The 15,295-nt window shown below is 46.6% G+C and overlaps 1 protein-coding gene across 1 annotated transcript; it reads left to right on the top strand.

Annotated features, from left to right (window-relative positions):
- Nucleotides 1-8,590: 8,590 nt before the first annotated feature.
- On the top strand, nt 8,591-9,903 carry POU4F3 (POU class 4 homeobox 3). The gene is made up of 2 exons (XM_024199392.1): nt 8,591-8,710; nt 9,010-9,903. Exons 1-2 carry the CDS (start codon nt 8,591-8,593, stop codon nt 9,901-9,903), a joined length of 1,014 nt encoding a protein of 337 aa, XP_024055160.1.
- Nucleotides 9,904-15,295: the final 5,392 nt, after the last annotated feature.

The raw sequence follows: 15,295 nt of genomic DNA, 5'->3' as shown, positions 1-15,295 counted from the left end.
TCATAACCTCTTCCCAGAAGGACTAGACCTGCAAGTAATTATGCACTAGAATTTGATGCAATTAACACTTAAATAAAACATCCTGCAGTATTTTGTTTGGGAAGTTTTCTGGTTTTACATTGGAAAGCTGCCGCTGGTATCTAGCATGAAGACTGTAGAATGCTGGGGGCTGGGTTGTCTCTCTAAAGTTCATGATAGTTTGTTCGAAATTTATATCATGGTCAAACTCAAGGCTGGTCTCCGAGCCCATTGACTCCATGAGGCTTTGGCTCACACCCTAAGGGAGAATGTAATCCTTCTTTATACGGCTCCCTATTTCCCCCAATCTCTGAACTCTGGTCAGAGAATAAAACAGGCGAGTGGGTAAAAAGCACACTTGAAATCCGACTTTTACCTTCAGATTTGGAATGAGTCACTAGTGAGGTTTCATCAGGTTTTTTATTTCTTTCCAGAAATACTATTAATTATTTAGCAGGAGGTGAATGATCTCTCAAATCTATTGAAGTGACACCTTTTAGGCTGCATCTACTTTCTGATGGCAAACCATCTGGACTCTTTTAGCTTGTTATTGTTTATCCTTTGGACTTCTCTTCTCTATTTGTAAGGTGTAACAGCAACAGACAGGGCCAGAAACATCAATATTTTACAGCTTTAATTAAAGCGCGCTGAGCGGCTAGACGAACCAGTCTGGTTTCTTTCAAAACATTAGGGGTTGGGGTAGGGGGGAGGCTAGGATTGCGATTGTCTGGCAATCGGGGGGGGGGGGGGGGAGAGGAGGATTGGTTCGAGCTGTGACCTGAACCCTGCCGCTGAGCTTGTGCCGTTTAGCTGGAGTGTATCCTCTAAATAGTGCTTTCATTTTCACAAAGTGTGAGCGGCGTGCGCTAGGAAGGGGGACTCTTCGGTCTCTCTCCTGGACTTCGGGGGTGAAAGGGAAGCAGCAAAGCTCTGGAAATAAAGTGTCAGCTCAGTCCACGAGCATGTAGCGGGGGAGGGGGGGGGATTGTGCCTGCACAGAAAGCATTGCCAAGAGCTCTGCGCACACTTCTGCATTTCCCCCCCTTTATTTATTTACTTCAACTAGACCGTGCCAAAGAAAGGAAGGGTGAAAAAAAAACAAAGGCCTGAAATTTATCCATCTATTAATTACCTCCAGCATAGCGGGGCTGCCTATAAAGACAGTGCCACTTTAGATAAAACTTTCATGCAGCTATTTAGGCCCTTTGAAATATAAATGATTTCCTTTAAATTTTTTATCATAAATCAGGGCATGGAGCTATGCGACAACGCGCCGCTTTCCCCCCTGATGGGAGGAAGCTGCTCGCTCTCTTTGCCTTTCAAAGCCTGGTTAATGTTCCACTTCCATTTGTGCCGCTCTTGGGCTTGATGGGAAGTGATGGCACGCGGCAATCTTTTCATCTGTCCTGCGCTTTCTTCTCTGCCTTGTTTTTTTGCCACCAGCTCTCTGGAATAAAGGGGAGGGGAGCATTTCAGTCCATCAAGATCACAGGGGCCAAGTCAAAACCTGTTGTTGGCCACACCCGCCTGCTCTTAGAATCATAGAAGATTAGGGTTGGAAGAGACCTCAGGAGGTCATCTAGTCCAACCCCCTGCTCAAAGCAGGACCAACACCAACTAAATCATCCCAGCCAGGGCTTTGTCAAGCCGGGCCTTAAAAACCTCTAAGGAAGGAGATTCCACCGCCTCCCTAGGTAACCCATTCCAGTGCTTCACCACCCTCCTAGTGAAATAGTATTTCCAAATATCCAACCTAGACCTCCCCCACTGCAACTTGAGACCATTGCGTCTTGTTCTGTTATCTGCCACCACTGAGAACAGCCAAGCTCCATCCTCTTTGGAACCCCCCCTTCAGGTAATTGAAGGCTGCTATCAAATCCCCCCTCACGCTTCTCTTCTGCAAACTAAAGAAGCCCAGTTCTCTCAGCCTCTCCTCGTAAGTCATGTGCCCCAGCCCCCTGATCATTTTTGTTGCTCTCCACTGGACTCTCTCCAATTTGTCCACATCCTTTCTGTAGTGGGGGCCCCAAAACTGGATACAATACTCCAGATGTGGCCTCACTAGTGCCGAATAGAGGGGAATAATCACTTCCATCGATCTGCTGGCAATGCTCCTACTAATGCAGACCAATATGCCATTATCCTTCTTGGCAACAAGGGCACATATACAAACTGACTCATATACAGCTTCTCATCCACTGTAATCCCCAGGTCCTTTTCTGCAGAACTGCTGCTTAGCCAGTCAATCCCCAGCCTTTAGCAGTGCATGGGATTCTTCCATCCTAAGTGCAGGACTTTGCACTTGTCCTTGTTGAATCTCATCAGATTTCTTTTGACCCAATTTGTCTAGGTCACTCTGGGCCCTATCCTTACCCTCAAGCATATCTACCTCTCCCCCCAGCTTAGTGTCATCTGCAAACTTGCTGAGTGTGCAATCCATCCCGTCATCCAGATCATTAATAAAGATGTTGAACAAAACCGACCCCAGGACCAACCCCTGGGGTACTCCGCTTGATACTGGCTGCCAACTAGACATCGAGCTGTTGATCACTATCCATTGAGACCAACAATCTAGCCAGCTTTCTATCCACCTTATAGTCCATTCATCCAATCCATACTTTTTTAACTTGCTGGCAAGAATACTGTGGGAGACGGTATCAAAAGTTTTTCTAAAGTCAAGCTATATCACATCCACTGCTTTTCCCATATCCACAGAGCCAGTTATCTCATCACAGAAGGCAATCAGGTTGGTCAGGCATGACTTGCCCTTGGTGAATCCATGTTGACTATTCCTGATCACCTTCCTCCAGTCCAAGTGCTTCAAAATGGTTTCCTTGAGGACCTGCTCCATGATTTTTCCAGGGTCTGAGATGAGGCTGACCGGTCTGTAGTTCCCCGGGTTCTCCTTCTTCCCTTTTTTAAAGATGGGCACTATATTTGCCTTTTTCCAATCATCCGGGACCTCCCCCGATCACCACGAGTTTTCAAAGATAATGGCCAATGGCTCTGCAATCACATCAGCCAATTCCCTCAGCATCCTTGGATGCATTAGAGCCAGACCTGGGACTTGTGCAGGGCCGTCCCTAGCTATTCTGGGGCCCTATGCAGCCCCACTGGGGGGGCAGGCCTCTTCGGGGGGGCTGGCTTGGGGGTCAAGGGGGAACCGCCCCCCAGCACTCATCAGTGGTGCGGCTGGGGCCGGGTCACTGCACTTCCCGCCGCTGGTGAGTGCAGGCCTGGCCCTGCTGCAGTCCTCAGAGGAGTGGGGGCGGGGCTGGGGTGGAGCAGGGCAGGGGCTTTGGGGAAGGGGTGGAATGGGGGCAGAGCAGGGGTGGGAAGAGGCAGGGCTGGGGCTGTAGCAGCATGCAGCTGTGCAGGGCACCAGGAAATTTGCTCCCCCAAATTTCCTGGTGCCCTACACAGCTGCGTACTTTGCGTATGCGTAGGGACGGCCCTGGACTTGTGCATGTCCAGCTTTTCTAAATAGTCCATAACCTGTTCTTTCACCACTGAGGGCTGCTCACCTCCTCCCCATACTGTGTTGCCCAGGACAGCAGTGTGGGAGCTGTCCTTGTCTGTGAAGACCGAGGCAAAAAAAGCATTGAGTGCTTCAGCTTTTTCCACGTCATCTGTCACTAGGTTGTCTCCCTCATTCATTAATGGTCCCACACTTTCCCTGACCTTTTTCTTGTTGCCAACATACATGTAGAAACCCTGCTTGTTACCCTTCACATCCTTTGCTAGCTGCAACTCCATTTGTGTTTTGGCCTTCCTGATTACACCCCTGCAAGCTCTTCCAGGGTCTGAAACCCTCCTGTTCCATGCTGTAGTGTTCCCACCTGTTTAATGCTCTTTGTGGGCTAGGTCTGTGGTGAGCTACCCCATAGCTTCATCCCTCCCCCCCCCCCCTTCCCACACAGCCCTGGGGTTACTTAATCTCTCCTGGGTTTTGCAGGGGAGACACATCTCTCATTTGTTCTTTCTTGTGGCCCTGATTCAAAGAGAGAAGGGGTTTCCTTTTCTCCTTTTAAAGCGCTTTGAGATCTATGGGTGAAAACCCCTATATAATGTATTAGGTTAGTTAAGTTTAGACCCAAACGTCTCCCTCATCCTCTTATTACTGACAGCAGACTTGGGAAACAACGGTTATAAGTATCTCATGTATGCCAAAGACACACATCCAGAGTTTGCAGTACAGAGTTTGCAGTTGTTTTTCTATAATATGTCTCAATTTAGCTTCTTGACCCTTCATTGGGCTCCTTGTTGGTGCCTCTAGCAGCTGGACATGTATAAAACTGGATTGTGTGCTTCAAGTCTCTGCTTTTTTTCTTGGAGGGGGATGCAACATATATTGCTAGTTATTAGTTTGATCGGATTCACGCGCTTCGAGAGCCAGAATCGTGGTACCTCTGGCCCATTAGCTTCTGGTTACAGAGGGGAAAGAGGGAATCTTTAGGACAAAGCTCGGCTTTCAGCTTTCAGTGAACAACGCATTAGGCTTAATGCTTCTGGTTAGGAGAGTGATGAAACAGTTCATTTTTGATATGTGTTACACCAAATCCCTATTATGATTTGAGGGCCTCGGAATCTTCAAAACATTTTAAACTTTGACTAGGTTTCATTCTTCTGAGGAACCAGAGATTTCACAATTGTCTGTATATTTAAATCTCCAGACCATCAAAAAGTAAAACTTGGCCAGAGTCTAGAAACATTTGAAGAACTGTGAAGATTTTGAGGATCCCAAATTATAACTAGTAAATAGTAAAACTATGTTTTTCAATAATCTCCTTTTTTCTGCTCTTTTAAAAAAAGATTCAAGGAAAAGTTACTTCCAGCCTATGAAATATATATGGCCATGTCATAATTATTATTCAGTGTCTAAGCTTATAGGAGCTTAAATCAGCAGGGAAGTAATTTAACATCTCTGAGCTTCAGTTCACCCTACTGTACTGTACAATATATTCTGCAGTTTTTAATAGCTATGTGACAGTGGACGGTGAAGCTTTGTGAATGCATGTTTGCAAAGTACTTTCAGCTACTCGGGAAAAAGTGCAAGTATTATTCTAATCAACTTAGTTGAGGCCTGGTGCTGAATCTAAGTTCCTGTGGAACTAAGAACTTGGGGTTGCAGCGAGCCACTGGCTGTAAGACATTGAAGAAGTCATTCTATATTTTACACATTCCCGTGGGGGGTTCTTATTCCCTGTTAAAATCAGCTCCTCCGTAGAAACCATTTCTTCTTTTAAGGATTATCCTTAGCTACTATGGTGCTGATAAATGCAGAGTGCGCCTGAACTGTTACTGGCTTCCTCCTGTTGTGCAAGATAGAGCTGTGTGGTTGGAATTACCAAACCAGGGGCCTGACCAGCAGTTCTGGTTTTCTTGGTAGTTTTGCCAGAGTAAGAACTGCAGGCTGGGTTCCCCAATTGGCTAACCAATGTTAACCTGAGCGCAACCACCCTCAGAAATTTAAATTAAGACTTAAAATTCTGGTTCCTCTTGCCTTGATGCATGTACAAAAGGGGCAGGGTTGCCTTGAGGAAGATATGTTACAAAGCTAGCAAGTATCTATTATCTATTTACATTTTTTTAAGAATAGTCACCATTGCACTGGATCAAGGCAAACATGAAGTGGATCTTTAAGGAAGGCCCCTGTCCTGGTCAATATAATATACAAACGCTCAGACCGGTCCAAATTAAGGGACCTAAACTTGCACCCCCTGAAGTCAGTTGGAGTTCTGCCACTGGAGAAGGAGGAGTCAATCCTAAATTTGTAAAGAAACCCCATCTTGTCACGCTTCTGACAAGCTGCTCATCATTAACTTTTTGGATGAGGTGAGCAACAGTTTACCGTGAAATCTTCTACTCCCCCAGTTGGTGCTGAGGTGCTGTATTGCCCTCTAGACAAATCTATTATAGTTGACGTAGAGTTTGTTCACCTCCTCCCTCCCCCCACTCCAGGCACTGGAAATAGAAGAAAGATTTGGTGTGATCAAAATATTATAAATAGCAAGGCTGTGTTTCATGCCATAAAACGCTGTTCTCCCTGCAGCATCAGTGACATCTCGTTAAAGGAAGGAGCACGGCATACAAATAGCGTTTGGCATTAAAAGTCCTGTGCAGTGCGTTTTTCAGCTGTGTCTGGATTCCAAGGGAAGGGAATTATAATAAGGCTTACACTCTAGGTAGGGACGCACAGGCAAGCACCTTAATTAGATACAGAGCAGTCGGCAGCATTCTGGAACACTGGAGTTTAAATATGCTGTCTTGTCTCTGAGTACCTGGCTTAAAATATATTCTGCAAATGTTTTATTCTGATTGTTTAGCAGAGTGCAGGCTGTAAGGAATCGGTCAGACAGCTTCTCCCTCTCCGTTTCCCCCAAGCTGGGCACATGAAGATCAGAATTACAAAGGGGAAATGTCCAAGTTCGAGTATTTAAAGCCTTAGTTTAACTGCTGCACCTTCACCTGGGCGTTTCAACTCTAGAGTCTAATCAGAGAGGGAAACGGCCCAATCGCCCTTTCCCCTGGTATCATCGATCTCTCCAAAATCCAGGAGTGAGGCTATCGGTGCAAATTGTTTGTTCAGGAGTAAGAGAGCTGATTAAAGTAGGTTATCTACACAGTTATCCTTATCTCCCTTCCACTGGGCTCAGTGTCTCCCTACTTCTGCTGTGCCCAGGGTATGCGCAAAGCCAACTTTTTTCCATACCGTTGGTCTGACATATAGTTGATCTCATTCGTTTTATCGATATCGGGTCCGAGTCTGCTCTCGCTGAAATCAATGGGGGCAGGATCGGGCCCCATACATCATCAGAAAGTTTAAAGAACGCTTAACATTTCCCATGGGGATTTGAGTACATTTCAAGGCAAGGCCTAGCAAGAGGAACAATCACTCCAGGCTAGGAAAAATATATCGCTTAAATATGTCTTTAAACGAGAGTCTCTCTCTCTGCCCCCGTCCTTTTCATCTGGATTCTCAGAAATCCCTGAAACCTTTGACACCACAAATCATCCACATGGGTTGAAGGAACTTGTTCCTCCATTTACATGGTTACATACAGCCAAAGCCATAAGGTCACAGGCGTCTGCTTTGCCCTTCTCCAAAAACTCCGATCTTCTCCAGGAGCAAAGCTAGTTCTGAAAGGGCAAGAAATAATTTAACTTACAAACAGGCCTGCGCACTTTTATGAAATATAGCTGGACTAACTAAAGTGCATTACACAGAAACCTAATGCTGGACTCGGTTATATTTCATCGTCTGCTGCTGGCTTCATAACTCCGTCTGTACACACACTGCGATCGTTTACAGCAAACTGGATAACTGCAAACCCAAATGGGAGTGTTCTCCCGCCCCAGTTGTGGTTGGTTTGGTTGGCTGGGTTGTTTGTTCTAACCTTATACACACGCTGTCCCTAGCCGTAGCTTTTGGCCGCGCTGCTAAACCTGGATTTCACATGCATTATTTATTCTTCTTGTGTTGCAAGTAAGTTTGGAAACCGCTGACTTTACTTTGCAGGACGCTTCTACCTCACAAGAGCCATGGAGCACCTATGCTATGGTGAAAGCCTGTTCCATTTAACAGAACACTTAGCCCAGTGAATGTGCTGGAAGAGGTAGGAGGTTTTCTCTTCTCAAAATAAAAGCTGGGTGGGATAAAACCTAGAACACAATCCCACACTAACCGACCAGACTTCCCAGACAGAGCGTGTCCAGGGAAAGTTCACTATCCCATCTGCAAGGACCCGCTCCTGCTGGTTGAAGTCAATGAGAGTTTTGCTATTGATTTCAATAGGATCAGCACCTGTCTCTCCTCCCCTCCCCCCTTCCCTCCCCATATGTATTGAGGCTTTTCTGCTCCGTTTGCACATAGACTTGAACAGATCGAACCGGGGGATTGTGCATTTTTTTGCAGGGTTCCCATCATAAACCCGTCGGCTGGCACCTGGCTGAAGCAGTGACATTCCTCCAACAGGCCGATCGATCTCACTTCTGTGTCGTGGGCTTCCGCAGCAGAACCTTAGATGACAAAGCGGCGCTCTGTGTATGACAAACGTGTTTCTCCCTGTGGTTAAGTGTACTGACCACTCTGCCAGCGCCCTGTCTGGGACCCCGAATCCCAGAGAGTACATCCAGGGAAACTGAGAAAAAAGGGGGACGGCTTGCACTGGGATTTTGCATTATTTCTTAGAACTTAATTGTACTTTGATTTTAAAATATGAACAAACATTTTCTATGAAGATCAGGCGACCTGCCTTTAAAACTAACCCCAGCGCTCCGAAGAACCCTGCTGCTCCCCTTCAATCAACGGCCGCGTCAGGGCAGAGGCATCTTTGCTCCTCACTGCCTTTGACTCCTAGGGCTACTTTCCTTTTATTCTTCCAGTGCAGCACGCCTGCGCACAGTGTGCTGGTCCCATTCCTGGCAGGCGGCTTGTAAGATGAGTGAAGAAGCAGGTGGGGGGAGAGAGAGGGAAGCTCTGTCATTGAAAATAGCTCACTTTGACAGAAGCAAGCCAGAGAGACAACCCTGAATCTATGTCAGGCGCTGCCTACCTGCAAGGTGTGCAAAGATGATGGCCATGAACACCAAGCAGCCTTTCACTATGCACCCTGCCCTGCAGGAGCCCAAGTACTCCAGCTTGCATTCCAGTTCAGAGGCGATGCGCAGAGTTTGCCTTCCAGCCCCGCAGGTATGTAGATTAAGCATAATTACAGCTTTAAGGCACATTTTTTGACAGGCACTTGCTTAATGTTTTTTTCATGTCGCCAGAACAATCGCATATCTCTGAACCTCTCTCTCTCTCTCCCCCCTTCTCTCTCTCTCTCACTCTTGTCTCTGATCCACATGTCTATTCAAGCAAAGCTGCTGCCTTCATATTAATTTTTATGACCTGAGCTTTGAGGAGGAATCTCTGTGCTTGGAAATGTTTTTTAATCCTGAGTTGACAGTATTCCCCACTGACTCCAATATGCGCATTCTTGCTTGCAGCTCCAGGGCAATATATTTGGAAGCTTTGATGAGAATCTGCTGGCCCGCGCTGAAGCTCTGGCGGCTGTGGATATTGTCTCCCACGGCAAGAGCCATCCGTTCAAGCCAGACGCGACCTACCATACCATGAGCAGTGTCCCATGCACGTCTACCTCCTCCACAGCGCCCATCTCGCATCCTTCGGCCCTGACCTCGCATCCCCACCACTCGGTGCACCCGGGGTTGGATGGAGACCTCTTGGACCACATCTCCCCCACGCTGACCGTGAGCGGCATGGGAGCCCCCGACCACACGGTGATGTCGGCTCAGATTCACCCCCACCACCTGGGCGCCATGGGGCACCTGCACCAAGCCATGGGCATGGGCCACCCGCACCCGGTCTCGGCTCACAACGGCATGTCCTGCATCAGCGACGTGGAGTCGGATCCCAGGGAGCTGGAGGCTTTCGCCGAGAGGTTCAAGCAGAGGCGGATCAAGCTGGGGGTGACCCAGGCGGATGTAGGGGCGGCTCTGGCCAACCTCAAGATCCCCGGCGTGGGCTCGCTCAGCCAAAGCACCATCTGCCGGTTCGAGTCTCTCACCCTGTCCCACAACAACATGATCGCCCTGAAGCCGGTGCTCCAAGCCTGGCTGGAGGAGGCTGAAGCTGCCTACAGGGAGAAGAACACCAAGCCGGACCTGTTCAGTGGCAGCGAGAGGAAGCGCAAGCGGACCTCCATCGCCGCCCCGGAGAAGCGCTCCTTGGAAGCCTATTTTGCCATCCAGCCCAGACCCTCCTCGGAGAAGATCGCAGCCATAGCCGAGAAACTGGACCTGAAAAAGAACGTGGTGCGGGTTTGGTTCTGCAACCAGAGACAGAAACAGAAACGCATGAAGTACTCCGCCGTGCATTGACTCGGGCAGGGGCTGGGGTGGGCAGCTGGCTCTTCTAAGCCTGGACTTTTATATATTTTATTCAAATAAAGAGCAGGGATCTCCGTGAGGACTCGCACTCAAACCGACCGACCAACAAAGCCATTAACTCCCCCATCACGCTGATTATTTCCCTCCTCCCCCTTTTCTTGTCCCGTCTTCTTGAAAACAAAACAAAACAAAACAAAAACAAGTTTCTCCTGGTTGCTCCTCGGCTGAGATTCACGTCTGTTGTGTCTGTTGTGCACTAGAGTATAAGCCGCTTGTCACTTTTGGAAGAGTTGGAAGCTGAGAGGTACTGGGGAGGTGGGAGAATTATCTTGTTTCTAACACAATTGCAATAAAAAAGAATAAAAGGATAGTTTAAAGGGAAGGGGATGGAGAGGGGAAATGCCCCTGAGGCGAAACCAGAGGATAAATATTTATTAAGATTTGTGAATTATATTTAAAAATAAAAAGGCTATTTTCAGAATGTCATGATTATACCCGGAGGTCAAATTCTACTTAGCTTTTTGTGTGGGTCTATATCTCATCGCCTTCTAGGACCGGAGCGCCTGGTAGAGGGACCCATCTTAACCTGAGATACGTGAACAATTGTTTTATACTCCAAAACTTTGGTAAAGAAAAGCAAAACAACCTATTTTTACTCAGCGAAATACTTTGGCTGCTCTTCGTGTGAATTTTTCTTTCCCCCTAACACACACACAAAACTATCTCCAACTAGATACCAGGTGTATTTCCTAGATTTTTTAATTCACCTTTAAATCAAGTTCTCTTATTTAGTTGACTTTTTTTGACAAGAGATTAAATCGTGGAAAGAAGTAGTATTCTTGCACTGGTCTGAACACAGTTTTACGTCTCTCAGATCCATAGATTCCCACCACAGACTTGTACAGTGCACTCACTTGAGTTTGCAGCCACAGCACCGGGACTCTATCAACGTAGAGACTTGGCGGAATTAACAGTAGCGCTGTAACTTCATGGACTTGTCTGCAATCGCTTCAACAGTGTCTCCACTCGATGTTATTTTTTTTTCATTTTTTTTTTTTTAATCCAAGGAATTTTTTCCGTTTTAATTAAAGACTGTATCTGAGTTTTGTAATACACCAAGTTGGTAAGGGTTCTTGTAACATATTCTTGGTTCAATATTTGCACTGAGCTTTCTCCCTCCCACCCCCATATGTTTCATATTTTAGTTATCTCATAGTTTGTGTGCTTGTGTGTGGTCATTTATTTATTTATTCATTCATTCTTTGGGATAAATTCTGAAACGTTGTTTTCCCTTGGATTAATTTCTGAAATAAATGCTTTATTTTTCAACCCGAATGGAGAATTTTCTTTTCAGAGATGAAAGCAGGTCGGATGAAGCAGAACAGAATATTATAAAAGGTGCAGTAATAATAATAAACTTTAGACAGTGCTTTTCCCCTGGAGAATGGAAAGGGATTTTTAAATCGTAATGAATCAGCTTTACTAGTCATCCTTCCCAGTTAACCTGTTATCTTTATCTTGTATTATTATGACTGTTTCTACAAGCTGTAAAGTTTCACCACTTTGTTTGTTGACTTTTCCATGTATTGATTTACCTCCGCATTTTTTTTCAAGGCGGTCATAATTTCTCTGTGCCAGAAAATGTATTATTTCCATCTATAAAATGTAAATTACCAGATTCCCATAGATTCCTACTGTGCGTGGATCTCGTTATGTTTATTCGCTAGTTCCTAGGCTGCGTGTAATTCAAATTGGGAATAAAACCAATTCCCCTTTGCAAAACAAATGCCCCATCCTTTAGTTAAGTTTTGGAAGGGACGGGGATTCATTCTTCTCACCCGGACAGAGTTACAGAAAGAATTTCATTCTCTAAAATTTAATTTTAAAAAATCGCTCAACCAACTCTCTGAAAGGTTCATTTCTAATGCTGTTTAAAAGAAAAAAGAGGGCTTTTTATTTATGAATCCCAGAAGCACCTTAACGATTAAAAATTAATGATCGAAGCCCATATCTTCTGAATATTTCACGGTAGCATTTCAATGAGTGTCAAACATCAAACCTTAGATCAGGGAATCTCTTTCACTCACCCCCTACTCCCCAGTTCACCTCACCCCACCTTTGGGAAAGCACCTTACAAATCCACCCTTTTAATTTTAGGGCTCTTAAGAAACTAGAATGCTAAACCTCCCAGAGTTTCCTAGTTCTATTTCTTCCTAATCAGCCCCAATGATTTTTTTCCCAATCAAATGTCCTTTAATAATAAATGTCCTTATGCCATTACATTATATTGTGGGTTTTGAAAATTTAAAATAAGGGTGATGCAATATTAATTGGCTATCGTAGTATAAAAAGGGCAGAAAGCAACTCAGGCTGTCTCCTTTCACTACTGTCCACTAGGATTTCAGCAGATACTCTATAAGGGCATGGCTGGGTTTGTTAAAGTCCAGGTAAGATATATTTTTAATATTTTTCTCAATCCTTAAAATCCTATTAACGTTACCTATTACATTTATTTGTGGGTTTGTTTGTTTTACAGCCAAGATATCAAGATCAACAAAAACAAAAACAAAAAGCTGCAGTTGGTGGTTTTTTTTTTTTTTTTAAAAAGTTATTTTTGGAGTTTCAGATAGAGAACTTATTTTCTAAATGTGGGGTTAAAATATGCACTGTAATAAATTAGCCAAAAGAGTTGTCCTGGAATCAATTTAGACGGTATTTCTATGCCAGATCAAATATTTTTGATCTAATAAATATCTGACAAATACACCAACCAGATGCTAGAAAAACGAAAACACCAATTCAATTTAAAAGGTGATTGGGGAATGCACCAGCTTCTTATTTTCCTCTTTTCCAAGCTTGTATGATTTTTACCCCTCCCGATACAACTCTGAACTGAGAACATTTCCTAAACCCTCATCGGAGAAATTAAGTTTAAAAGCTGTTTCTTTCCTTCTGGCTTTAGCAGCAAGGCGTTCTGGATTTCAGAACTGGACAGATCATTGCGGCTGCTAAATGCTTTTGTTTGATGTAGGGAACTTTCTCCGAGTTTTTCCCCGGATCCCACTTTCAGAAGAGATGCCTTCTTAAAAACAAAACCAAACCCCTCTTTTAGCACCGCATCTTTTATTTATAAAATGTCTGTTGGGTTTTATTATTTTATCAGCTGCCTGGTTTGGAAAGTGCTGCCAATGGCTCCCTGCTCTTAGTCGCAAACTGTCTGCGGCAAGATTTAATCCTTTTGGAGCAAACGTACTAACGTTGCCCTGAAGGACTTGGGGGCAGAGAAGGCTAGATCTTCTGAGGTCTCTCAGCAGAGGAATGGTAGCAAACCGTCCGCTTGTCTTTAACAGCAGAACGAGCAGAATGTAGCTTTGCAGTGAGCTTGCTTTTGGTTGCAATCTCTCTCAACTCGGGCTAGCATATTTGGGCAAGAAAGTCACTTTGCTCTGTTCCCAGCAAAAGCAAAGAGTTCACAAGGAGCTGCTGCTGGTTAAAAGTTAAAATATAGCACTTTGAAGAGCCCAGACCCGTTTGTTTGTCAGCAAACCTGTGGGGTTTTAGCACGAAGGACAGAAAAAAGATGTGAAGCCAGGGTTGTTACAGCCACTATGAAAGCGGTACACTCTGTCCTCTTAGAGCTGAGAGACTCGGAAAAGTTCATGCTATCTGGGTCTTTGTTTAGAAGATGATAGCACATGTAGCTTTCTCTTATCCAAAAGAAAATATTCTGTGGGGGAGTCTGAATAATCTCTTTGGGTAGGATACACGTGTGTGATCTCTGTGCGCGTGTGTTTTCGGTGGTTTATTTACAGACAGCTGAAGTTTGGGTGTCTAGATTTTGTTAGTTCTCAGACCTGGTAAATGTGTCGCTCATGTCCCTCCCTTTGGAGCGAAATTCAGTGTCAGGCTTGGCCGGGGATAGCTGGACGCTAGCGAGCTTTAGGGAGAGCCCAGCGCTGGGTACTGCGAGGGGCAGGGCCTTTGCCCCACTCTCAGGCCACGTCGCCCGCGCTCCCCAAACCAGGCGCCCCCCTGCTCATTAACAACAACTCCGAATTCGGTTAAACTTTCTTTCCCCGAGCTGGGCCCTGGAGCCGGCGCTCGTGCGGCCCAACGACCTCGCTGCAAAGGCAGGCGAGAAAATGCGCTAGTCCGGCCCGAGCCGCAGCCAGGCCAAGGTGCTCGGAAGCCCCCTAAGGGCACAGGAAGCCCAGAAAGGGGCTGCCCCGTCCGCTGAGACAAACGGAGGAGAGGCTGGTAGCCTTCCCCTGGCCCGTGCTGGAGTTAGAGGCAACCCCCGCGTTTTTAGCTGCTTTGCAAATATTTCCGCTGGACGCGTACCCAGCCGCTGAGAAGGCGCCCGGGGGCTGCGCTGGAGGTTTGCAGAGCTGGGGGGCCGGGGCAGGGGGTGGAGAGATCTTTCACCCCCACCTCCCGCCAAAGGAACGAACGTCGTTTTGGGGGTCGGGGGGTGTTTGCAAATGCCCCGACGTTTGCTTATAACAGTGTGCGCCCAATGCCCAAGCCTGCGCCATGGCCCGCAGGGCGCTCGCGCTGCCCCCACGCGCCGGGCAGACTGGAGAGCGGGAACGGGCCGGGCATAACGGGCCTTCCGGACCTTGGGCCGGGCAGAACGTTACCCCCCGCGCGCACCCGCCTGAGGCGAATAGAAAATGTCTGAGGGGGGTTTTAAGCCAGGCCGGGAAGAAGCGGGTCTGTACAAACAATAGTTCGGGCCGCTCCTGCTCCCCCTGAAATCAACACGAAACTCGCGTGGACGTGGACTTCGGTGGGAGCCTAGTCAAGCCCCTTGTTCCCTGGGGGAAGAAGAGGAAGCAGCTGATCTGGGTTCCCAGGCTCCGGAGCTGTTCATAAAAGGGGCATGTAGGCCACGGTCCCCTCCTGTTTCACACCCAGTCCCGCGCATAGTCCTCGTTCATTTCCCGCCGCCTGGGGGAGACCCGCACCCTGTCATTAACCCCCCCGGATACGATTCGTGGCGAACTGGCCTTGGGAAGGGGTCTGGTTACAGGCCCCCACATCCTCACCCTCACTCTAAAACAAAGGGGCTGCTCGGTGTAGCTTGACTGTCACCTCCTTAGCAGAGCTACTCAGTGTCCACCTCTCATAAATCACGGCTTACTTTTACATGCACTCAATTGCTACCAAACCCAAACTAATTGCATAAATTCCTCCAGGCCATTTTGCGCTGTAGTGGTGCTTGGGAGCTGATCAATTAGTCATTAGGCTCCTCCATTAGCTGAGCTTTAAGCTCGCTAATATAAATGTCTTGTGCCGATTTCCTTGTAATTGAATGAATACAAAAATACAGTTCTTAGCACGAAGGACAGAAAAATGATGTGAAGCCAGGGTTGTTACAGCC

The sequence above is a fragment of the Terrapene carolina genome, unplaced genomic scaffold (assembly GCF_002925995.2).
Source record: "Terrapene carolina triunguis isolate 2854851 unplaced genomic scaffold, T_m_triunguis-2.0 Scaffold629, whole genome shotgun sequence".
NCBI classification, from domain to species: Eukaryota; Metazoa; Chordata; order Testudines; family Emydidae; genus Terrapene; species Terrapene triunguis.
Note: the sequence above shows the minus strand (reverse complement) of the source record. Positions and strands in the feature narration are given on the sequence as shown.

What these genes read in the sequence shown, in the direction of transcription:
- POU4F3 (XM_024199392.1), top strand. Translation starts at nt 8,591, where the DNA reads ATGATGGCCATGAACACCAAGCAGCCTTTCACTATGCACCCTGCCCTG. An exon ending in TTTGCCTTCCAGCCCCGCAG is followed by an intron (nt 8,711 to 9,009) that starts GTATGTAGATTA and finishes TCTTGCTTGCAG; the next exon opens with CTCCAGGGCAATATATTTGG.